Genomic DNA, 23,590 nt, shown 5'->3' with positions numbered 1-23,590 from the left:
GAGAGGGAGTCCTGCACCATACTTACAGTGGTCTACAGCATCGATGACGTTTTTTTTACCCCACTATGTTAGCACATGAATCGATTCCTTTGAGTCTTCTGAGGCTATTTATGGTACTTCCGTCGCCTTTTATCGAGCTGTTGTCAAGAAAATGTGCTCAACGCATCGGGCAATTTAAGCCTGATTTTTGTATGAAAACATGAAACCCTCTACAATAACATATATGATGATAACCAAATTATAGAAGTTATTGGTAAATACGGTTGAGATGCTGCACCCTCATTGGCTTAGAAGGCACATAGGGTAAGGGGCAAAATAGCCCTTCGACAAACGGCGCTCGTTTTTAGCGCTGTTTCCTGTATTTTTGTGCATACCATACGGAGGGAAAACCAAAGCTCTCCAGAAATTTGGAGCAGAAACGCACAAAAACTCGAAAAGTTACAACAAAAAACGTCATCGATGCTGTCGACCACTGTAAACCAAGTCTAAGGACCCACAATTGGCACTTTCGACGACGTGTGACAATGGAATCGCAAGCCGATCGCAAGTTTGGACCGCTGAACCCAAGATATACTCAAGACAAGACATTTGACCTCAAGCATAGTGAACAGATGATATTTGCCCGAAGAAGAATGCAAAAGAGAAAGAAGTAAGAGAGAGAGAGAGAGAGAGAGAGAGAGAGAGAGAGAGAGAGAGAGAGAGAGAGAGAGAGAGAGAGAGAGAGAGAGAGAGAGAGAGAGAGAGAGAGAGAAGTAGCTGATAAAAGACAAACAGAGTTCAATTTTCCCTGTACTGCGCAAGTGACTTCGGCCAAGCCTGCCGACGGAAATCCGGAGGACCCGAGACTACGACCGCGGGATGCTAAGGGCACATCAACGGCGAAGGACAGTCGTCTGTGTGGACTCCATCAACTCAAGTCCAGTTAGGTGGGGACCAGCGACGGCTTTGAGCCTCCTGGGGTGATCCATCTATTCCATATCCTAGTTGGGTCACTTGCTGTGCTCGTGGTAGCCCATTTCATATTATTCCAGAGGGTATTCTGGGGTGCTAGGTAGTCGCCTCCAGGATTTTGTATTGACTGCTTGTGTGAAGGGAAGGTAACTGATAGTGGTTGTATTTTCCTCCTTTTTTGGAGGTGGTGCGCGTTTGTGTGAGTCTCAGGGGAGCTAGGCCCCTGAATTTCAGACTCGAGTGAGCCTAGTGTGTGTGTGACCCACCGTCCAAGGGTCCAAAAGAATAAGTGACGGCTAGTTGTAGTGTTTGTATACTATGTATTTGTTGGTTTTATCGAGCTAGGAGGGCATTTGGGTAAGGTGTCTTCTGAGTTCCAAGTCCCAGAGTTGAGTGAGACCCTGGACCCTGAATTCTGGGTTTCGGGGCCCCTATATGGTGGAGGACATCCTATTGTTTTGTATGGAGTGTGGCGGCACACTTTCGCTGTCCACCGTGTCCTCGGGTCTTTGACTTGATTAAAGTATGAAATTCCCGCGTGTCCTCCACGGAATTTGGATGTCCTCCAACTTTTGTGTGGGTTTCCCTATATTAACTACCGCGCGATTGTTTTGTATGGTAAATGACCCATACAAATGTCAAGTCAAAAGACAGCGAAAAAAATGCCAAAGCTACAAACCCTAGCACATAGTGAAAGCAAGTGATTAGGCGATCCATACAATTTCTAGTCATTTGGGGTTTAGCATAGAGCGGACATTTAAAAGGGATTTCAGCCAATAGATAGCTATATTGGCTAAAACAGAGACTTATTGGCTGAAAATTTAGGAGGGTACATTTTTGACGACGCAGAATTCAGTCGTACCACTCTTGTGTGCCAGAGACAGGCGCAACAGCTAATAATACTAGCTTTACCGGGTTTGCGAATTTCGAGCTGAAAACTTGGGGTCACACGTTTGGGAACATGCTGCATTCAGTGGTACCACTATCAAGTGCCAGAGACAGGACAAACAGCTTCATTCTAGCTCCTCTATACTTCCTGCATTCTGCACACGCCAGCGTCAGTTTTAAGTCGCGCAAGCTAAAAACTTGGGGTCACACGTTTTAAAAGACGGTGAATTCAGGCAGCCATGTGTAGTAGCAGCGATACGCCCCTGAAGACGCCTCTGATCACGTTTTGGAATATTGCGTGTGTGCGGTAGATACGACTGTCGTTACCGTTCTATTTTATGTGGCTGGGTTAATATAGCGCACTAGGGACGTATTTACTACTACGTTTGCAAGTTTTGGGTTAAAACACCGTACTAGGTACGCCTTCACCCGCAAAATAAGCATTATTTCGCGTGCGGCTGATGCCTACGGCCAACGGAACAACTCTAATTCGTGTTGTGTAGAAACCCAAAGCGTTCTGAGGACGCCTGCGGTCATTTTTTGCATTATAGCGTGTGTGCGGCAGATACGATTGTCGTTACCGTTCTATTTTATGTGGCTGGGTTAAAATAGCGTACTAGGGACGTATTGACTAGTGCCATGTGTCAGAGTCGGGTCAGTTATCCATTATTTGATAGCTGCTAGTTTCGGGCATACGAAGGTTACGCTTTGGGAGCCGATGTTTATCCATTTTGAATACAAGTGTAGTAGATTATGAGAAGTGGAGTACATAATCGTACACGAGGAAAATGTGGTAGTATACATGGTGTAAGTATAAGTTGATGGGTAGCAGTGGTAACAAACCAAATGAGCTACTTTTTTGTCGATAATAAACCAAATTATGCATTAATATTTAATTTGATTTAGGTATGTTGAAGTATATGGTTAAAACTATATTGTAGTTCACTATTTATAGTGGAGTGGATTATTGTAGAAGATAGTATGTAATGTGTAAATGAGGTGGATATATGTGGTAGATTGGTGGGTATGTGGTGGGAAGTAAGTGTTTTGGTTGGTGTGTGTGGACAATGAAGAGGGTAGATGGGGATGTTAAGTGGTGGATACGAGGTGAAAAGTGGTAAACGCGGTTTGAAAATGAAAGTACAGACAGGATGTAGAAAAAGGAGTTGATAGTTTAATAGAGTGAGTTTATGTCGAAGTAGGTTGACGTATGTAAATGGAGTATAGGGAGTAGGATAGATGTGGTTGAATGATGGGTATAAGGTAAAAATTAGATAATGAGGTTGAAAAATGTGAGTGGAGGTGGTGGACAAAAGTGGGTTGTAGGATGGAGTGAAGGGGGTCGGTGGTTGGATGGATGTAGTAGATAGGGAATTAGGTATGGCGTGTGTAAATGGTGTGTGGGAAGTGTGAGAGATGTGGTAGGATGGTGGATATGAGGCGAAACGTGGATAATGGATTGGGAAATGAGAGTTTAGGTGGTGGAGAAAAGTGGTGGGTTGTAGGATGAAGAGGAGGTATGTGGTGGTTGAATATAGTTATATAAGGTGGAAATAGATGTGGATTTTTTAAATGAAACGGTGAGAATTAATGGTTTAGGGTTTATGGTTTAGGGTTTATGATGTAGGGTTTAGGGTTTAGGGTTTAGGGTTTAGGGTTTAGGGTTTAGGGTTTAGGGTTTAGGGTTTAGGGTTTAGGGTTTAGGGTTTAGGGTTTAGGGTTTAGGGTTTAGGGTTTAGGGTTTAGGGTTTAGGGTTTAGGGTTTAGGGTTTAGGGTTTAGGGTTTAGGGTTTAGGGTTTAGGGTTTAGGGTTTAGGGTTTAGGGTTTAGGGTTTAGGGTTTAGGGTTTAGGGTTTAGGGTTTAGGGTTTAGGGTTTAGGGTTTAGGGTTTAGGGAGATGCAGAGACGCACAGACACTACTAGCAATGGGCCCTGCAGGTCGAAGTGCTGGTTGAGTGATGTGGTGGCCAACCGTTGTGCGACTCACAGGGATAGGGATATCTAACTAAGGGTGGATAGTTTTCGGTGGAAACTTAGTGGTGTAAATCGGCCGAGTGTCGAGTTTTCGCGATACGTAGTGGTGTAATTCGTGACACCTTACCTTCGTTTTCTTAGCGGTGCAGGGACTACAGAGCTCCGCGATTAGAAGCGAAGCGCTGTAGGACACCGCTGAGCTGCTCGGTGGACAACCTCTCGCCTTCCCATGTTACACAGGCACACCCTTGCTCGCCGGCGACGGTCCTTGCTCTCCGTTGAACGTGTGTCAACGGCAAGAGTGAAACCGATGCATGGCGGTTGAAATCTTCGCTATCCGAATCCCGATCCCATCAACGCCCCACACGAGCAAAGGTGTCATGTAGCGAGGGTATGCCCAAGATGTTGGCGTCCGTTCTCCCATAACCAGCTCATCACACTACAGTAACTCGCCCGTCCAGCGTCCATGGTCAAGCTCACGGTCACTATCGCCGCGGCGGTGGCTGCGGCTGCAGTTATCGTCGAAGGGTCCTCCGACCCGTGATCTCCGCTCAGCCCTCACTCGCAATTTTTGCGCGACGGGAGATCGACCAGTAGTGGCACGGGACTTGGTCCTTCAGACAGCGACGCCGACGAACCTCCCCCGAACGATTTTAGCCGCGACTTGGAGCAACCCGAGCGTGGCGGCATGTTTCGCGGTGGGCAGCACCATCGCTTGCCCCCGGTTGCAGGACGTGCCGACTTTTCTCTCAATGCGAGCGACGAAGGAGGTAGACCATGGCACGGTAGCGGAAGTTTTGATGGTCGTTTCGACAATCCTCCACCGCATGCCGGGGACGGTGAAATGCCACCCTTTTCGAACCATGGGCCATTTCGTAAGGACCACCCGAAGCACTTTGACGACAAGAAACCCAGCAATCGCAATCCTCTTCCTCCTCCACCTTCTGCTGACGGCAAAAGGTTTCGTGATCATGCCACCAATTTGCTACGGACAAGGGAAAAGGTGGAGTGCCATCTCAGCAGTGGGTTTGGTTCATGGCCTGGTAGTGCAAGTGATGCCGGAGGCGTTCCACCACCGTCAGACGTAGGCGACGTCTTCGCCCCTCCGTTCCCCTGGCAGGATTGTGCTCCCATCAACTTCCGGCGCCTCCTAAGCAAGGTAACGGCGAGGCTTCAAAGCTCCAAATTCCTAAAGGAAAGCAGCCTCCATTTCCTGCCAAGGGTGTCATGTCTGGTGGGGACAGCCATTTTTCGGACGACTGCCGCCCAGCCCGGATGGGTTCCGTCCTCCTCCTCCACATCTAGGCAGCAACGGAAAACCTACCACCCGAAGCACTTTGACGACAAGAAACCCAGCAATCGCAATCCTCTTCCTCCTCCACCTTCTGCTGACGGCAAAAGGTTTCGTGATCATGCCACCAATTTGCTACGGACAAGGGAAAAGGTGGAGTGCCATCTCAGCAGTGGGTTTGGTTCATGGCCTGGTAGTGCAAGTGATGCCGGAGGCGTTCCACCACCGTCAGACGTAGGCGACGTCTTCGCCCCTCCGTTCCCCTGGCAGGATTGTGCTCCCATCAACTTCCGGCGCCTCCTAAGCAAGGTAACGGCGAGGCTTCAAAGCTCCAAATTCCTAAAGGAAAGCAGCCTCCATTTCCTGCCAAGGGTGTCATGTCTGGTGGGGACAGCCATTTTTCGGACGACTGCCGCCCAGCCCGGATGGGTTCCGTCCTCCTCCTCCACATCTAGGCAGCAACGGAAAACCTACCGCCGTCAACCACGAGTACGACCCCAACGCTGAAGACACCGTGTCTTAGACACGCAGTGTCTACTAGTGATTGTTCAGGCTAGGCGAGGCCGCACCGTACATGTCGAATCATGCCGTGAAAGCCATTTCGCGACCGTGACCAAGATCTTCACGAACTAACCTTTTCGTCTTTGTCGATACTAACATTTTTCAAGCCGTAGCAAAGTAACATTCGTACGGAAAAATCGTATATTGTTAGGTCGTCGCAAGTGATACAATGGCTATCCCCATAGAGTGAGCAGAAATACTCGGTAGCTGTGCTACCAGCAACCCCGCGACGCTGCCAATGAAAAGTGCCGCCCTACCGAAGCACCTTGTACACGTACTCGTCAAAAACAGGATGGAACTTACACAAGCCCTCCTCGTGAAACTTGGGGGTGTCATACAACCAACAGCAGTGCGGAACCCCGGGGACCGGGTAGCGGAACAACGCTCCCCTTTCATCCAGCGTGCGCAAGCCGTACGTGTCGTCCTTGTACTCGACTGTATCACGCATCTCTACGATCGTGAGGCTCTCGAACCTAGTCTCAAGTTCTTCCAGTGTCTCAACCTCGCTGTAGTGTTCAAGCAGACCCATTTGCCATGGTGACGCCGCGCCATCGTCCGGAGAAGCGAAGAAATGCGCCTCCTTCAGTCTCAGAAAGTTGTTTTTGCGGCGAATCTTCTCCAAGTGGCAGTGGAAATCAAACCACGCGCAAATATTCACGTTGTTGATCATGGGTAGGAACTCGTTAGTCGCCAGCCAGACGTCACGCACTGGAATTCGTCCTAAGTTCGTGTAGGAGTAGGTGGCCTGGAGCTTGGGGTCCATACATCGACGTGCAAAGTCGGCTTGCATCTTCCCTCTGTAGCCCTCGGGTGTGTACCCCGTAAAGTCAAACAGATTTTGCGGCAGGACGGCTGCGCCAAAGCCCGCTCCTAAGTCGTGGATCGAGTTGCGGTCGGCCTCTTGAGGGCCGTAGAAAATGCCGTTCACTCCTCCTGCCAGGCTCACGTACGTGTGCACCTTGTGGTCGTCCATCTGCTCGATCACCGCGCGAGCTATCATCGCTCCTTGGGAACGCCCGATGAAGATGTAGATATCGGCGAAGCGTTGATCGCTTGCCACCACCTCGTGCACCGCAGCGATAACCATCGGCACTTGGGTGTTCAACGCCGTCAGAGAGCACTCCCTCTCACAGAAAGCCAAGGGAACACGCGCCCTTCAGCCGTCAAGTTCGCTTGCAAGTTGGAACCTTCCCCGCTGTTGCCCGTGAGCCCGTGGAAGAAGAAGACCGGGAGATCCTTCTTCTCGGAGACGTCGGAGCCGGTGGCAGGTGCATTAGCGTTGAGGTTCGCCGCCACAGACCGGATGGAGGACTCGTCGAGACAGACATCGTTCCCAGGCGGAGAGAGGTCGATGGCTGGCGACGCCGTCGCCAATAGAGGGAGCAACAGCAACTGTAGCAGCACACTCATCTTAACGGTTGACTTGTGCTTGAAGCGGAGACTTGGTAAATGATGAGTGAACGAGGTCGAGCTCCTGATGAGAGACCAAGCAGATACTTAAATGAAAGTAGATACGCGGGCCATGTGCGACCGCGTCAAACATGCTTACGAACCAATTAGATATCAAAGGCAAACATGAGCCCTGGGGCTTAACAACCCCTATGGTTCATGCATTCGGGGGCAGGTTGGGGCAACTCTAAGCGGGAGTTTTACGGTTATTGAAAACATTATTAAAATAGTGGTAAGGACTTATTGGGATAAGAAGCGGCGTTAGTGCTGGAATCACAGCCCTTGCCATCGAACAACATTCGCGCTATATTCGTTGCTACCACCAGCGGATAACACTGCGTGACACTCACGTTATAGCCGGTCCTCTACTTTAAAATAGCTGGGATTAGCTGGGAATCTTTTGTTTTGTAGTGTAGTACTCGTTAAGGCTGGATTTCAGTAGTATGTTGTTTTACTTTGACCAACGGATTCGCACTTCCTCTCAAGTGTGACGGTGCCAGTGGGACCGAAGATAAGTAACCATCAGCTAGTCTCGTTCATGTAGGTCACAGAATCGATGCTACAAATTCGGGCGTCTGCGTCTGGAATCCCTGTCTGATTTCCAGAGATGATCATTTTTTTGATTCCGTAAGCGAAGTGGAATCGGAGTCGGACGCTTGTGACATATCTCACCGGTTTACTAGTATCTGTAATATGTATTTCGAAACTCCAAATGGTTCGTAAGCTTCACTAAATGATGATTACGAACGTTTGACGCGGTCTCACGTACATATATTTTCGGTCTTGTTTACTTACAGTGATACACTCCTTCTGCAATAAGGAACGGGCAGTCTGTATTTCCGTTATTTAGAGGCACGTCTGGTTGAGGGTAGCAGGTTTCCAAGTTCTGCGCGTTGAGCTCCTCGCCGACCCGTAGATGCTAAGTCGCGTCAGCAGGCGTCAAGGTCGGCCGCACCTCCCCGACCGTCTTGATGACACTCTCACAGTTGTAGGCTACAACTTGTAGCCGCAGCCGTGACCAGCACGACCTTGTAGGCGTCACCGAAATGACGACTTCGGGCACCTGGACGTAGGGTGCGTGCATCCTGCGGCTCTTAATGAAATGTGCGTACGCCAAATTGTAGTCGTTGAACTTGTCCGAGACGTAACCTTAGGTCTGACTGAACGTCGAGTTCTTGCAGCCGAAAGTATCAACCGGAATCGGAAAAACCCAATATCCGTAAAAAAATGAATTTGCAGTGACTTACGGAAATAACTACTGATACCCGTCGTAAGTTGTATATATTTTTGCGTCAGACTTCCAATTCGTATTGCACGAAGTTGGTGCTTGATCTAACCGAGGAATCAGGAGCAGGGACTGACAAAAAACCGGTGACTTTCACTATGAATATCTGACTGAAATCGGGCTCAATTGAAACGGAACGTGTCTTGCTTTATCCAACCTTTGTAATACTATCATCTAAATTACAAGTGCACGGAATCTAATGTATGTACTGGTAATGGTAGGGTACGTAATGGGTAGCCGAGGTAAACTAACCATTAGATTTGTTCTACTACCACACAGAATGACCTCGAAGATGACGCACGCAATGCTGCCGCCGTACGTTAGTATGACTTTCAGTTCGCTTTGGCTGTGGATTCTCTAGCGTAACATTACACGACAATGTCAAGCCCACTCAGCCGTCCGAATCTCGTGCGGGGAGCACTCTAGAAGGTCGAGCTGAAAGACATGCATACTTGTGTATTGGCCCAATATATTTGAGATTTATGGAACTTTAGTAAAAATGTTGTACTTTTCTAGAAAAAGCTGACAGCTTGTTTGTGCGGTAGACACGTTCCAAATTTACTTGAAGTTTGTAAAGTTTGTGAGGCATAAAACAATCTTCGAGCAATTGAAGTCGGAACGAGCACCCATGCCCCAGGAAGTGTCCCGCTTGCTCGTCGTGGAGCTGCTTTTCCGTGCCAAGAGCGCCTTCGTCGACCTGTCACACGTCATCACCTCCGTCTCGCAGTTCCTGGACTCGTCGGTCGAGTTGCCGCTGCACAAGGCCTGCGCCTTCGAGTCTCTGCGACTGCTGGAGCGCATCCGGGTCTCCACTCAAGCCTATCGCAAGCAAAAACGCGGCGGCAACGACTGGTCTCTTCGCAAACTCCTCCTATCCGACCGCTTCTACCGCCACTACCAGTTCAACCAGTCGCTGCAGGAGGTAGTGAAGCGTAAAGACTTCAACTTGGTCAAGTGGCTGTCCGCCCATTTCCAGGGCGTTGCCATCGTGCCCCAAGTGGCGACCACAGCCGCCAGTGTCGGGGCCATGGAAATCTTGCAGTTTTTCCTTGATAACGACAATTCTTCGCATAGGAGGCAGCTACAATCGACAAACCCCACCAAACAAATTGTCGTGGGGCATCGAGTTCAATGGAGCAAGGACGCCCTAGAGGTGGCGGTGCTACACGGCCATAACAACGTCATGTGGTGGCTATTGCAACACACCCCAAGCGTGAGATACGATAAGAGCAAGGCTTTTGAGTACGCTGTGAAGAACGGGGACATCGCCCTGGCAGAGTGGCTACTGTCTCATGGTGCCGCCTTGCGGCTGCAGATCCAAGGGCGCCGTTTAGTGCACGAGGTTGCAGCTCAAGGCCGCCTTGATGTGCTCAGGTGGCTGGAGAAGGAGGAACTGGTTTCGATTAGTTGCGGAGTGGTAATGGTGGCAGCGGAGAATGGACACTTGGATGTGGTGCGCTGGCTGCTGGATCTGAATGCCGGAAGAAGTGACAAACTGGGGGGAGAGGCCAGTCTGGCAATTCACACCGCGGCGGTGAACGGGCTTCTTGACCTCGCCAAGTACCTTCGAGCGCGCGCGGAAACACCTCGAAATGCTTGCCAGTGTGCGGTGGAAAGTGAGGAGCAGGATGCTCTGATTCGAACTTTGACTACGCAGCGTGGTGAATCGTGCACGGCTGCCAAGGTCTCGATCGATACGTTGATCAAAGCCGGGAAGAATGGCCATGCTGGTGTCGTGAAATGGCTATCAACGGAGTATTGTTCTGTTATCGCCGACGGATATCAGCAGACACCGACCGATGGAGCTCTGATGGATGGTATCGCTGCGCGAGGGCATCTGAACGTGTTAGTTCTGGTGCAGGCGATGGAATTTAACGCGGATAGTCGGAAACGCAACAGAAATGGATCGAGCAGGCCCGGTCGCAAGTGCACCAATAAGGCGATAGACTGTGCGGCGGCAAATGGGCATTTGGATGTCGCCAAGTGGCTCTTTCGGAACAGGCTGGAGGGCTGCACAAGTCGCGCGATGGATGGAGCTGCTTCAGGAGGCTTTTTGCGCGTGGTGCAATGGCTGCATGGAGAGTTATCGATATGGAGTACAAAAGCTGCAATGGACGGCGCTGCTACCAACGGACATCTTGAGGTTGTGAAATGGCTGCACGCCAATATGAACGCTGGCTGCACGACACAAGCACTGAATGGAGCGGCAACAAATGGGCATCTTCACGTTGTGAAGTGGCTGCATAAATATCGCCGTGAAGGATGCACCGTCGCAGCAATGGACGAAGCAGCAGCGAATGGTCATTTGGCGGTTGTGAAATGGCTGCACCGAAACCGAGCGGAAGGATGCACCACAGCGGCGATGGACCAGGCGGCGCTACAGGGGCATTTCAGTGTTGTTCAATGGCTCCACACTCATCGCTCGGAAGGTTGCACAAGTTCTGCCATCAACAGTGCTGCCAATCGCGGGAATTTCGAGCTCCTGCTGTTTTTGCACTCGCAATGCAAGCAACCTTGCACGACGGAAACTATGGAATTGGCAGCTCGCAACAAGGATACGGGGGGTTATGCCTGGATTCTCGACCGCTATCCCCAATTTCGTATTCCCCCACAGGTGTAGCGTGATCTATGAAAATGTTTTAAGTTCATGTACAGGTTCGCGTAATGGTTCGCGTAAATGTGGACCGAATTTTGACTTTCGTTAAAAGGCAATGGAACCGACCAACAAGTGCTTTGCGTGCACGCCCTACGAAAAGACGATCACGGTGTATGTGTTAAAAATATTGAAAACTAAGCAAACTAAACAAAACTCAGCTAAACTAATACGCAATCATTCGCCGAGATGGTGGCAGCCCACTATATACTTCGTATTCATACGTACTTAATTGATTTTTTTTATTTTTTTAAACGCGTCGAAACTGGCTTTGAATATGCCGCTGCAACCTAAGACTCACAGAAACCATTGATTGCATGGAGAGACCCTGAAAGTCAGTGTGTAGTAGACGCGCGATGTATCATCGCGGTGACCGAGAAATACACTTTACCGCCATGGCAGTTCCACCTCAACCGTTTAATTGCTCCCCTCCACCACAGGACCGCCATCTTTGGCGTCGTTCTGGTCATTAACTAGACGATGAATTCGAGTCCCCACCATTGAGTGCGCATATTCGTCGCTCAGTAAGCCACGCAGCAAATCGACAGCAGCAACCCCATCCGATACAGCAATAAACTTGTAAAGCTTATCCTCATTTTGTACGCGAAGATTGTTGTAGACCGATTCCTGAACGTACTGTGACGCAAAAACTATGGACTCCTTCTGGAAGTGTTCATCAACACAATAATGCAGCAGATCACGCAAGTCGTGGTAGTCATCAGCGTTAAGCATTGCACACGCATCCACCAAAGATTCTAAGGTGACACAACGAATCGCACGGTCGATTCGAGGTTGACACTCGCCCGACCGATCAGGTTGCAGCACTTTTCTTGCGATACCACCCCACCGACGGTAAGAGTCCTCCACCTTGTCGACAGGAATTTTGTCAACATATATTGCTTCATGGCACCTGAGAAGTTCTTTCGGTGTCACAATTTTTAAAACGAGTGATAAGTGATATGGTAGCACTTAGAGAGGAAGTACGGCGGCATCGGGAGCCGAGATGCTGTGTTGAGTACGCTGGAAAATCGAAACTGTGATTGAGGTTAGTACCTTCGTCCTATTCCTCCTAAGCAATTCTAGTCCTTGGTGCCTGTAACTTCAACATCTAACTTCAAGCACATCGCTTCCTACATCTTTAACTTCATCCAGATGACTGCGTTGCACGCGGGTCACACAGCTTACTGCAGCTTGATCTCCACAAAGTTGGCAGATCGTTACCCATTTTCGCGCTCTATGTGTTTGTAGTCGATAATATCGTGACATTCGGCCACACAGGCATGTAGAAAAATCCGCAATTCAATTTGCTGAATTCGAACCAGACTGAGCGCCTTGGTGGCGTCAAAAGTATCGTCTTGCATGGATAATAGTGCGAACGGCCACGGTTCACTATGCAGTACGTCGTTGGCCTTCGTAAAATGGCGATAAAGTCTTGGTCCGATCCCTTAGCGACCAAGTCAGGAGAGAACAGAAACCGCCTCCCCCCAGGCCCTGCACACTCGAAGACGACTGTCGCCCGAATCCGAGCAAGGTGCAGCAGCACAACGAAACCGAAAAACGTTTTCCCGACCCCCGAATTGCCGAGAATCACAAGGTGTGGCGTACATTTCTCCTCGTCATGGATTGCCTTCATACAAGTGTCCAACAGCTTCGGGTAGCAGTCACGAATGAAGAGTTTTGAGCCAAGTGAACGATCCCCAAGGAGATAAGTTCCTTCGGGTAGTGTGACAATGTTCCCACCCTCCATGGGGGTGGAATCCCTACCAAACGCTCTCCAAAACGAGACGAGATTCGGGAGATTCACGTGCATGGAGTGTGTAACAAAACAAACCACACCTCCAACGACAACTTGGGACTGTTGGTTAGACCACGACGGCGGCGATACCACAACACACAGCGGATTTATGGGGCCCTTCCCACGATTCTTTAACGTAGCGAACGCATTAAGAGGCCGGTTCTCTCCGTACGCGTTGAAATCCTCGTAGACTCGAAGCTTAGCGGCATTAATATGTTTGGGAAGAGCAGCTCCAACCTTCTGGAAAATTGCGTCCTGAACGTTCTCAATGCTTCTCTCTTCGACGAGGGGAATTGACTGGACGGTAGTGCCCATGAATGCAGCGTGCGTGACAGCATCCACCAACTGGAACCAGACCTTGGGCACCTCTACAACCAGCGGGTCATGCTCGCTCTCTCCATAGGGAGACAACAGTTCCCCAAACTTCAGGTGCTCATGCGTTTTGCTCGTAAATACTCTCAGGTCGTCGAGAGCGAGGCCTGACGGAAGCGATCCCTTGCGTTCAGCAAGTAATTCTATGCAGAAATCTTCAATATCCAAAGCATCCTCAGGTAACACTAGGAAATTTACCGACCCAGTGCTGGTTCCGCTCCCTAACTGATAAAAGGTTTTAATCGGCATTGTCGACTTGTCGAATTCTCAAATGAGAGGAAAAAGCCTGTGCCCAAACAATTGAAAGATTGAGATGAGAAGTCTGGCCTAACCCATCCACACTGTCGCATCCAATCTTCGAGTCTACGAACAACTTTACCACATATTTGTAGCTCCAAATCCGATAGTTTTGTCGTGATCCTGGTGTGTTTTTTTCTGCATGCCGCCCGGCAGAAATGTTATTGATAAGAATGTGTCCCTGAACTATCTAGCTTACCTTTTGACGAGTGGGTGTACCCGCAGCAGTACATCATGATTAAGTTTTTGTTTATTTTTTGGCAGAGGCGTAGTTAGATTTCTTTGACACCAGCATTTTTTCCCCGAACTGCAGTAGACGATAATTTGTTTGCTTCATGACGGCACAGCAGTCCCGCGCAACAGACCGCGCAGCACATCATCAGGCCCAAAATCATCCACTACAGCAAGAAACTCGAGCAGTTTATCCTTGTTCTGCTTGTAAAGGCGCTTGTAGACCTCCTCCTGAACGTACCGAGAAGCAAAACCCAAGCATTCCTTCTGGAAGCACTTCGTTACGCGATAATGAAGCAGGTTGTGTAAGGCGTGGTAGTCATCCGCGTTCAGCCTTCGACAGGCAGTAACTAATGAGTTCAGGTTGACACTCACCAGTGCAATCTGGAGCTGCACCTGATGCGAAGTTGACGTAGCATTGTGTAGCACATAGCGTGCGTTGCCGCCCCACCGACGATAGCAGTCTTCCTCCTTCTCGGCCGACACTTTGCCAGAATACATTAATGCATGGCACTTCATGGTCTCATCTTTCGACCACATTGGCATCTACAGAAACTCACAGCCAAACTTTGTGAAATCGTACCAAAGTGAGCGCCTTGGCGGAGACAATAAAACCATCTTGCATGGGTAGCAATTTGGAGCTGCACCATCCACAATATAGTACGTTGTAGACTCATCCAAAACGCCAAGAAAGTCTTGATCTGACCCCTGAACAACCAGGCCAGGAGAGAACAGAAACCGCTGCCCAGATTCTCCACAACCGTAAACAACAGTCGCGTGAGCTCGGGTCAGATGAAGGAGCAACACCAAGCCAAAAAAGGTTTTGCCAATCCCTGAGTTACCGAAGATCACGAGGCGTGGACACTCGGCCTCATCGCGAGTTAGCTTCATGCAAGCGTCCAATAGTTCTGGGTAGCAGTCACGAATGAATACCTGGGAGCCTAGAGTCGGATCCCCAAGGAGGTAAGCTCCATCTGATAGCGCAACCACGTTGCCATAGCCGATCGCAGTGGAGTTTCTCGCCATTGCCTGCCAAAACGAGACCATATCCGGAGGATTCACCTGCATTGATCTAGTAACAAAAATCATTATATCACCGACACGAAGTTGCGTATACGGGTCGGGCTGCATTGGCGGCGGTACCACAACACACAGCGGGTTACTGGGGTCCTTACCACGATTATCCAATGTAGCGAACACCTCCAGAGGCTGCTTCGCTTCGTACGCGCTGAAATCCTCGAAGACGCGAAGTTTGGCGGCGATCATCTCTTTTGGGAGAGCGATGGAGAATTTGATGGAAACGGTGTCTCGTAGACTTTCTACGATGTTTTCTTCGGTGAGAGGGGCCGACTGCGCAGTGGTGCCCATGAATGCAGCGTGCGTGACAGCATCCACCAACTGGAACAGACCTTGCCCACGCTCTCTCCATAGCGCCCCAGTGGTGCCCCCAACTGTAGACGTTCGCTTATCTTACTCGGAGATACTTTCCGGTCGTCGGCAACAAGGCCAGGCAGAACAGGTTCGTTGCGTACATGCCGTAATTTGTTGCAGAAATCTTCAGTATCCGAAGTACCATTAGGCGACCCAAGGTAACCCACCGGCATCGAGACTTGTCGCCTTCTGCGCGAATTCTCAAATGATGAAATGAAAATTCTCGCCAGTCGCTACGATTGAAAGATTCAAACTCATAGGCGGTGAACCCACAGCATTACCGATCTACGCTCTATCAATCGCTGTTGGACTTGATGGTAAAGCAATGTATCATTTCTGTGAACGCTAGGATAACATTCGTAACATTTACTTTTTAATTACGCGACGAAGCTGGCTTACAACTGCCGTTGCTTCTTCAAACTTACAGATACTTAGACATGGCCAACGCAGAGCCCACCCAATCACACCATGGACACCCCATCGACGCCGCACTTAGAAGTCTGCGTCGAGCGTGAAGACCTGCTCCTCGGCCGCGACGCCGACGCCGGCCTTCGAGTACTCGCCCACACGCTTCTCGAAGAAGTTGGTCTTGCCCTGCAGCGAGATCATGTCCATCCAGTCGAAGGGGTTCTTGACGTTGTAGAGCTTGGGCACGCCCAGCGAGTACAGCAGGCGGTCGGCCACGAACTCGATGTACTGGCACATGAGCGTCGAGTTCATGCCGATGAGCTCCACGGGCAGCGAGTCGCACACGAACTCGTGCTCGATGGTGACGGCCTCACGAACGATTTCGTGCACGCGGCTCTCGGGCAGTTTGTTGACCAGCTTGGAGTACATGAGGCACGCGAAGTCCGTGTGCATGCCCTCGTTGCGGCTGATGAGCTCGTTGGAGAAGCTCAGGCCGGGCATGAGGCCGCGCTTCTTGAGCCAGAAGATGGAGCAGAAGGAGCCCGAGAAGAAGATGCCTTCAACCGCAGCGAACGCCAGCAGACGCTCCGGGTACGACGACACCCGCGGGTCGCACCACTTGAGCGCCCAGTGCGCCTTCTTCTTGACGCACGGGATCGTCTCAATAGCGCGCAACAGGTGGTTCTTCTCCATCGTATCCTTGATGTACGTGTCGATGAGCAGCGAGTAGACCTCGGCGTGGATGTTCTCGATGGCGATCTGGAAGCCGTAGAAGCAGCGCGCCTTGGGCACCTGCACTTCGTTGCTGAAGTTCATGGCCAGGTTCTCGTTCACGATGCCGTCGCTCGCCGCGAAGAAGGCCAGCACGTGCTTGATGAAGAACCGCTCGTTGTCCGTCAGCTTCTGCCAGTCGTTCAGGTCGTGCACCAGGTCCAACTCCTCGGCCGTCCAGAACGAGGCCTCGGCCTTCTTGTACATCTGCCACACGTCGTGCTCCTGGATCGGGAACAGCACGAACCGGTTCGGGTTCGACACCAAGTACGGCTCCGGCTGCAGCTCGCCGTTAACCTCCTTGCGTTTGTACTCAGACATCTCGAGCTTCGGCTGCTCTTCCTCCTCCTGGGACTTGTTGTCGTGAATGACAATTCCTTTGGCGAAGTTGTCCACGAACTGCGGGCTCAGCTCCTGCTCCGGCTGTTCCGGCGACGCGACCACCGCGGCGCGCACAGTCGAGGCTGCGACCATTGTAGCGCTGCCTGCAAACTCGAGCTCATTCGCCAACTTGCTCCCTTCGTCTCATTCCCCGTACAGAAGCTCGCAATGGTTTACGTCTCCGCGACGTCCTCACTCCTCACCATCGCTGCGCTAGTCGCCGTCGCCACCAGCCCCGTGGAAGGCGTGGCCTTCAACTGCCCCGGCATCAACTACAACATCCGCGCCGGCGCGGACTGCGGCCCCCGAGGTCAAGTGCAAGTCGGCCTCGCAGATTGCCAGCGAGCTTGAGATCCTCAAGAGCCACACGAACGTGCTGCGGCTGTACTCGCTGACCGACTGCGACCAGGCCACTGCGCTCGTGCCAGCCGCGATTGCAGCGGGCTTTCAGCTTGAGCTGGGTCTGTGGGTGGACTCGTACGCCTCGAGCTACTCGGCCGAAAAGGAGGCCTTTGCCACGCTGCTGGACACTGGAGTCGTCACGCCGGGCAACATCGTGGGGATCCACGTCGGCAGCGAGGCGCTCTATCGTGGGGATGTGGACTATCGCACCGCCGTGGGCCACCTCAGCGAGATCCGCCAGATGTGCATCGACAATGGGGGTGCAGCCGAGGTCCCTCTCACGATCACCGACGTCGGCAACACGTACTTGGCGTACCCGAGCCTCATCGACAAGGTCGACGCGCCAGCAAGAAGCGCGTGGTGATCGGAGACCGGGTGGGCCACCAACGGCATGGACGCTAGGGCCAGCGTGGCCACCGCGGAGAACGCGGCCAGGTACTTCCACGACTTCTATCTGCAGGCCCAGGAGAAGGGCATCCCGTACTACTACTTCTCGGCCTTCGACGAGCCCTGGAAGGGGACCGACACCGTGGAGGCCTACTTCGGCTTGTTCCACGAGGATGGCAAACTGAAGTCGTCCATCGAGGGGCTGGAGCTGGACAACGAGACCGCCGAGACGTCTGAAGCAGGCTCGACCGAAGCGGAGCCGTCGCTAGCAGCAGTAGCAGCACTGCCAGCAGCAACGCGACGGGCGCGTCCGGATCGGCAGCCGAGGAGGTACCGTTTGCGAGAGCAAGACTGACGAACCCGAGTCCACCGTGGCGCCCGAGTCCACCGTAGCTCCCGTGTCTACCGTGGCGCCCGTGACGTTCGATTCCGCAAGTGGCGTCGCGGAGACTTCGTCCAGCGATGCGGGGACTTCATCCGAGGGAGCTGACACGACGACGGTCGCAGTTGGAGCGAGCCAGGTCGCGTCTAACGACGGCAGCAGCAGCAGCAGCTTGATCCCCACCACCACCACCACAGCGCCAGCCACCGACTGCGCTATGATCTAGGTTAAGTTAGTGTAAGCCGCCGCCAGTTGCTTCATCGCCGAGCCCGCGTGTTGCACTGTCTTTATGTTTGCCGGCGTCCCTGACAATCCATGTGCGTTGCAAATGAACGATGACTTCCACAGCTATCTTCCCTCTGCAGCGCAAGGGGGCAACCCTCTCATAACAGAGCTTGCCTCATACTTAAGTAGCGTAATGCCGTGCCCACTTTGAAGTCGACGGCATGTGGCCATTTCCAGCACGCGCTGATCGTCGGCTCGAACAGTGACACTCGGTGCCTGTTGAGCGTGCCGGCGCCACGACAGCGGCACCGAAAGCTCTATAGTGTCCTCGACCGAGCGATCGATCGGGAAAATCAAGCTCGTGCAAGCATATAACCCCGGGGCGACGACGAAAGACAGCTCGCCACCAATGGCTGCATCGGTCGAGGTCGATCACGCACCGAATCTGCCCGTATCGTCGATACTATCGATGAGAGCGAACACTGACGCATGGTTCCAGCGCTTTCCGCCGCGTGAAGGCATACATGTACTTAGTACGCCGTCGGCACCCATTCCACTCACCGAATATGCGCGCGCAAATCCTGCTCGCGCGGGCTCTGACGTCGCTCGCCAGCTGACACAGGTTTCGCTACTCGTTCGGTGCTTCAGCTGCCGAAATATCCAAGCGGAGCGTCAGGTTGCAACTTTGACACGCGATCCAGATGGCACTTGCGTTGCCTAGCAGAGATGCTGGCCCTGCCAACAGGCACCCCTGCCTCGCTTGAGGCCGCTAATGCGGCCCGAGCTCCCGGTCATTTCCAAAACTCCTATCCCCTCGATACGAGTATTCCCCCCTCCGCTCCGAAGCTCCACACAGCGACGACCAAGACCCCACTCTCCACCATGGTGAACGTGCTCCGTATGACCTCCGCTCTGTCCATGGCCGCCGCCACCTTCGGCCTGGCCAACGCCGGCAGCTTGCTTCAAGTGCACGGGCATCAACTACAACATCCGCGCCGGCCCGGACTGGGCCACCGCCGACGTCAAGTGCAAGCCCGCCTCGCAGATCGCCACCGAGCTGGCCACGCTCAAGGGCGTGACCGACACCATCCGCCTGTACTCGCTGACGGACTGCGACCAGGCCACCGCCGTGGTGCCCGCCGCCATCGAGGCCGGGCTCAAGATCGAGCTGGGCATGTGGGTGGACTCGGCCGCGTCCAGCTTCGAGGCGGAGAAGGCGGCGTTCCAGACGCTGCTGGAGACCGGCGTCGTGACGGCCGACAACACCGTGGGCATCCACGTCGGCAGCGAGGCCGTGTACCGCGGGGACGTGACGGCTGCCGAGGCCATCTCGAACCTGAACGAGATCCGCACGCTGTGCCAGGCGAACTCCGGAGCCGCCGCCATCCCCCTGACCATCGCCGACATCGGAGACACGTACTCTGCGCACCCGGAGATGATCGAGGCCGTCGACTACGTCTCCGCGAATTACTTTTCCTTTTGGGAGAAGGTGGCCATCGACGGCGCCGCCGAGCACTTCTACGAGCGCTTCTCGGCGCTCGTGGAGATCGCCAGCGGCAAGCAGGTGATCGTGGGCGAGACGGGCTGGGCCTCGGACGGTGTCGACGCCGACGCCAGCCCCGCCACGGCCGAGAACGCCGCCAAGTACTTTCACGACTTCTACACGCTGGCCGCGGAGAAGGACCTCATGTACTTCTACTTCTCGGCCTTCGACGAGCCCTGCAAGCTGGCCACGCTCGAGGCCAACGAGACCGTGGAGGCGTACTTCGGCCTGTTCACGCAGGAGGGCGCCCTCAAGGACCTCATCTCGGCTGAGTTCGCCAACGCCACCGCCTCCTTCGACGGCAGCGACTCGGCCACCATCACTGCGGTCGGCGCTGACAGCTCTGCCTCTGCTTCTGCTGCTGCTGGCGCGGTGACCACGGTCAACGCTGCGTCTCCCACGTCGGCCGACGTTGCCGCTTCCTCGGAGGATGACTCGACCACGCAGGGCGACGCGACCCAGGACGGCGAGACCACCTCGGCCGTGGACGCTTCCTCGGACGAGGAGACCGCCTCCGGCAACGGCGAGGACGACTCGACCACGCAGACCTCGACTGCCACCACGCCGTCGTCGCGCAAGGACTGCGCCATGTAAAAGCTGACTGATTCTGTAGCAACTGAGAGCGCGTGGGTCGTCGATCGACCATCGAGTCTGCATGTAGACAAACGAAAAGTGAGTCAGCCCATCAATACAACACACAAATGAGCCATGAGCTTCATACCAGTCTACGGGTCGAGTTCTCGGACGACAGCGGCGAAGTCCCGGAGGGGTGGAACGCTGGTGTGACCTCGAGCCGCGCAAGTGATCGGGTTTGCTTGGCTTAGCGTGGTGAGCCCCGCAACTTCAACGAAGTTTTGGCCAATGAAAGTGAATCATTTAAAAAAAAGCAATGGAAGCGAAAAATATTTTTTTCTCCAAAAGAGGGTGGGCGTAGCTCCAAAACCAGGTAGCCTTAACAAGGTCGCTGCGGGCTGGACGGAGACGCTTCTGGCAGTGTACGACTTGACTTATCCATGCTCCACAGGAAACTCCAAAAGGTATAATACATGTACTGACAAATCACAGCATTACGATACGACCCCAAACGCAGCACAGAATCTTCCTCAACACCTTGTCCAATGGACACTGTAATTACCGAGGCGCAGATGTCGGGATCAGGAGCCGACACCGGTTACATGTAAACTCACAAGACCATGATCAACCCGAGTTTTATTCCGCTGTCACCGACGATTGCGATCGAGCTGGCCGTTGTCGGTCTGCCTGTCAGCGTTCCCTGCACTCACCCAGCTCTCAGCTTGTCATTTCGGATCTAACTCTCGACCCAGCAAGCGACTCGACTCCTCTCTACCAGCCCTCTCCCCAAGCCGAGCATTTCAACTTCTCGCCGCATCGCTCGTCTCCACCGAGCAGCCAACCCTCTAGTCCAACCCTTCTGTCACGGTCCATCCATTAGTCACGGTGATTGAGGACACTTTTTTGCTGTTCGGTGGATGACAAGGTGGTCAAGTTTCACGTGTGGAGCTTACATGTATTGGATGTGCAAGGATGCAGTGAAGACTAGTATTCGGACGACAAGGTGGTGAGCCTGCTTAGACGCGCCTCACGCGGCAGCCTCCAGGCCTGATGGTCGCCGGAGTACCCTCTTCCGAACCCTTGGTGCTGCCGTAGGTCTGGCTTCCGCTCTTGCTGGAGCCCGTGGTGCTGGCGCTGGCACCTTCGGTGCTGCCGTAGGTTTGGCTTCCGCTCTTGCTGGTGCTGGCGCTGCCCCCTTCGGTGCTGCCGTAAGTTTGGCTTCCGCTCATGCTGGAGCCCGTGGTGCTGGCGCTGGCCCCTTCGGTGCTGCCGTAAGTTTGGCTTCCACTCTTGCTGGAGCCCGTGGAGCTGGCGCTGCCCCCTTCGGTGCTGCCGTATGTTTGGCTTCCGTTCGTGTTGGAGCCCGTGGTGCTGGCGCTGGCCCCTTCGGTGCTGCCGTAGGTCTGGCTTCCGCTCTTGCTGGAGCCCGTGGTGCTGGCGCTGGCCCCTTCGGTGCTGCCGTATGTTTGGCCTCCGTTCGTGTTGGAGCCCGTGGAGCTGGCGCTGCCCCCTTCGGTGCTGCCGTATGTTTGGCCTCCGTTCGTGTTGGAGCCCGTGGAGCTGGCGCTGGCCTCCTCGTTTCTGATGACGGGGCAGTTGGGGCCCAGGGCGAGGTTGGCGATCTCCGCCTTGAGCGTCCGGTCCTCGTGGAAGAGTCCGAAGTACCCCTCGACGGTGGCGTTGCTGGCGGTGATCTTCCACTCCTCGTCAAAGCCCTCGAAATAGTAGAACGGGAGGTTGCGCGCCTGGGCCATCTGGAAGAAGTTGTAGAAGTAGCGAGCCGCATTCACCGGAGACGCCTCGGACGCCTTGGGGCTCGAGCCACCCGACGCCCAGCCAGTCTCGCCAATCTCCACCCTCTTGCCGAGCGCCGCAGCCTGTTGGTACAGGGGCTGCATCCTCGTGTCGAAGTACTGGACAGCGTTTTCAACTGCGATCTTCTCCCACATCGGAAACCCATTTGCTTGAACGACGTCGACAGCGTCGATGAGATTCGGGTGCGCCAAGTAGACGTCCCCGATCTCGGCGATTGTCACGGGCACAGACGCCAAGCTGTACGCGGCGAGCAGAGCCTTCACTCGTTGGAGATACGCAATGTTCTCCTCGGCCGTGATCTCCTTCCGATACACGGCTTCGCTCCCCACGTGGATGTCGACGATGCTGCCGCCCGAGAAGAGACTCGAGTGCTGCTGGATCAAGGTTTGGAGCCTAGAGAACTCCGCATCGAACACAGCTTCATCCCCACTCACCCAGAGGCCCAGCGACACACTCAGGCCGGTGTTGATGGCGGCAGGCAAAACTCTGGAGACTTGGTCGCAGTCCCCGAGCCCATAGAGGCGGACGGATCCCGTTACTTGATACAGCGTCTCCATGTCCGCCTGGATGTCCGCGGCGCTCTTGCATTGCTGACCTTGAGCAGCCCAGTCTGGCCCGATGCGGGGGTTGTAGTTGATGCCGTGGATACAGAAGCTCTGCGCCGCTTGCTTGGTCAACAAAGCGGAGGTGAAGGCTGCGATGGCACCGAGCAGCTTGAAAGATAGCATCGCTGGTGCTTGGTGGGGAGTCATGTTTTCGAGGTCGCTGAATTGTAAATGAGCAGTCTGGGAGGACTGGAGGAGCCCCAGAAGCGGCAGTATCGCACTGATCCTTCGACACTGACACTCGGTGGGTTCTCCACACAAGCATGAGCTTGTGTTCATGCATGAGCCCAGTTGCAAGTGTAACGGAAACACGGTGTGTGCGTTGAACGCCTCGTGAGATGCAGTCAACTGCATCTCATGACAGCGCTTTTCGATGATGCACGCAGCTCATCTGTGATCGCGGTGAGATGGTAGCTCGCGAGTGCTCTTGAACACGTGAATATGTTGCTTGTGTCTATGGGCCTCACATATGGGGACGGGCGTGGAGGTGTATTCAAGAGCTTAGATTGACAACGGATTCATCCCTAGGCTTCTGCGCGACAGCGGTGGCCTCAATCGAAGTCGAAGTCGCAAGTTGAAGTCGTCCGTTTCCGTTCAGGAGAAGTTGAAACGACCATGGTACGTTGCACCGTAATCCCAAGTGCAGAGCTTCGTCGTGACTCAAGGAGGCTGGCACAGGCTGCAGTGGTAAGCTGCAGCCACATCGTTGAGCGCAACCACACCATCGTAGTCGCAACATCCCCCTGCGAGTTCTTGGAATGCGAAGTCGCCACAAATTTGCACTCGGCGGAGCTTAGTACTTCTTGCTCCATGGCATCGCTACACACCCGCATTCCAGGGTGTGGTGCAACGGCGGGTTCAGGCAGGCGTACGCCACAGATTTACCAGCAGCAACAACCTTGTTGCGTGAAGTCGCGCGG

At 53.3% G+C, this 23,590-nt stretch overlaps 8 protein-coding genes across 8 annotated transcripts; 3 read left to right on the top strand and 5 right to left on the bottom strand.

Moving 5' to 3' along the window:
- Positions 1–5,918: 5,918 nt before the first annotated feature.
- On the bottom strand, positions 5,919–7,075 carry PHYSODRAFT_342522 (hypothetical protein; the record flags this gene model as incomplete). The annotated part of the gene is made up of 2 exons (XM_009541006.1): positions 5,919–6,757; positions 6,853–7,075. The coding sequence occupies 2 exons, from the start codon at positions 7,073–7,075 to the stop codon at positions 5,919–5,921; spliced, it is 1,062 nt and encodes a 353-aa protein (XP_009539301.1).
- A 1,946-nt stretch (positions 7,076–9,021) lies between these two features.
- PHYSODRAFT_426539 (hypothetical protein) lies at positions 9,022–9,849 on the top strand (the record flags this gene model as incomplete). Its single annotated transcript, XM_009541005.1, has 1 exon — positions 9,022–9,849. A coding segment is annotated over one exon (828 nt), but the record flags the coding sequence as incomplete, so codon positions are not given.
- Positions 9,850–11,469: 1,620 nt separating this feature from the next.
- PHYSODRAFT_307909 (hypothetical protein) lies at positions 11,470–11,784 on the bottom strand (the record flags this gene model as incomplete). Its single annotated transcript, XM_009541004.1, has 1 exon — positions 11,470–11,784. The coding sequence occupies one exon, from the start codon at positions 11,782–11,784 to the stop codon at positions 11,470–11,472; it is 315 nt and encodes a 104-aa protein (XP_009539299.1).
- Positions 11,785–13,849: 2,065 nt separating this feature from the next.
- Positions 13,850–14,878, bottom strand: PHYSODRAFT_307908 (hypothetical protein; the record flags this gene model as incomplete). Its single annotated transcript, XM_009541003.1, has 3 exons — positions 13,850–14,293; positions 14,331–14,388; positions 14,412–14,878. 3 exons carry the CDS (start codon positions 14,876–14,878, stop codon positions 13,850–13,852), a joined length of 969 nt encoding a protein of 322 aa, XP_009539298.1.
- Positions 14,879–15,670: 792 nt separating this feature from the next.
- PHYSODRAFT_348632 (hypothetical protein) lies at positions 15,671–16,838 on the bottom strand (the record flags this gene model as incomplete). The annotated part of the gene is made up of 1 exon (XM_009541002.1): positions 15,671–16,838. Exon 1 carries the CDS (start codon positions 16,829–16,831, stop codon positions 15,671–15,673), a length of 1,161 nt encoding a protein of 386 aa, XP_009539297.1. The 5' UTR covers positions 16,832–16,838.
- A 68-nt stretch (positions 16,839–16,906) lies between these two features.
- PHYSODRAFT_307907 (hypothetical protein) lies at positions 16,907–18,135 on the top strand (the record flags this gene model as incomplete). Its single annotated transcript, XM_009541001.1, is given in 4 exon segments — positions 16,907–17,053; positions 17,073–17,500; positions 17,543–17,801; positions 17,821–18,135. The coding sequence occupies 4 exon segments, from the start codon at positions 16,907–16,909 to the stop codon at positions 18,133–18,135; spliced, it is 1,149 nt and encodes a 382-aa protein (XP_009539296.1).
- An 881-nt stretch (positions 18,136–19,016) lies between these two features.
- On the top strand, positions 19,017–20,271 carry PHYSODRAFT_342517 (putative glycosyl hydrolase family 17 protein; the record flags this gene model as incomplete). The annotated part of the gene is made up of 2 exons (XM_009541000.1): positions 19,017–19,032; positions 19,091–20,271. The coding sequence occupies 2 exons, from the start codon at positions 19,017–19,019 to the stop codon at positions 20,269–20,271; spliced, it is 1,197 nt and encodes a 398-aa protein (XP_009539295.1).
- A 1,607-nt stretch (positions 20,272–21,878) lies between these two features.
- PHYSODRAFT_534509 (hypothetical protein) lies at positions 21,879–22,793 on the bottom strand (the record flags this gene model as incomplete). The annotated part of the gene is made up of 1 exon (XM_009540999.1): positions 21,879–22,793. A coding segment is annotated over one exon (915 nt), but the record flags the coding sequence as incomplete, so codon positions are not given.
- Between the last annotated feature and the right edge of the window lie 797 nt (positions 22,794–23,590).

The sequence above is a fragment of the Phytophthora sojae genome (assembly GCF_000149755.1).
Source record: "Phytophthora sojae unplaced genomic scaffold PHYSOscaffold_18, whole genome shotgun sequence".
Taxonomy (NCBI): domain Eukaryota; phylum Oomycota; class Peronosporomycetes; order Peronosporales; family Peronosporaceae; genus Phytophthora; species Phytophthora sojae.
Note: the sequence above shows the minus strand (reverse complement) of the source record. Positions and strands in the feature narration are given on the sequence as shown.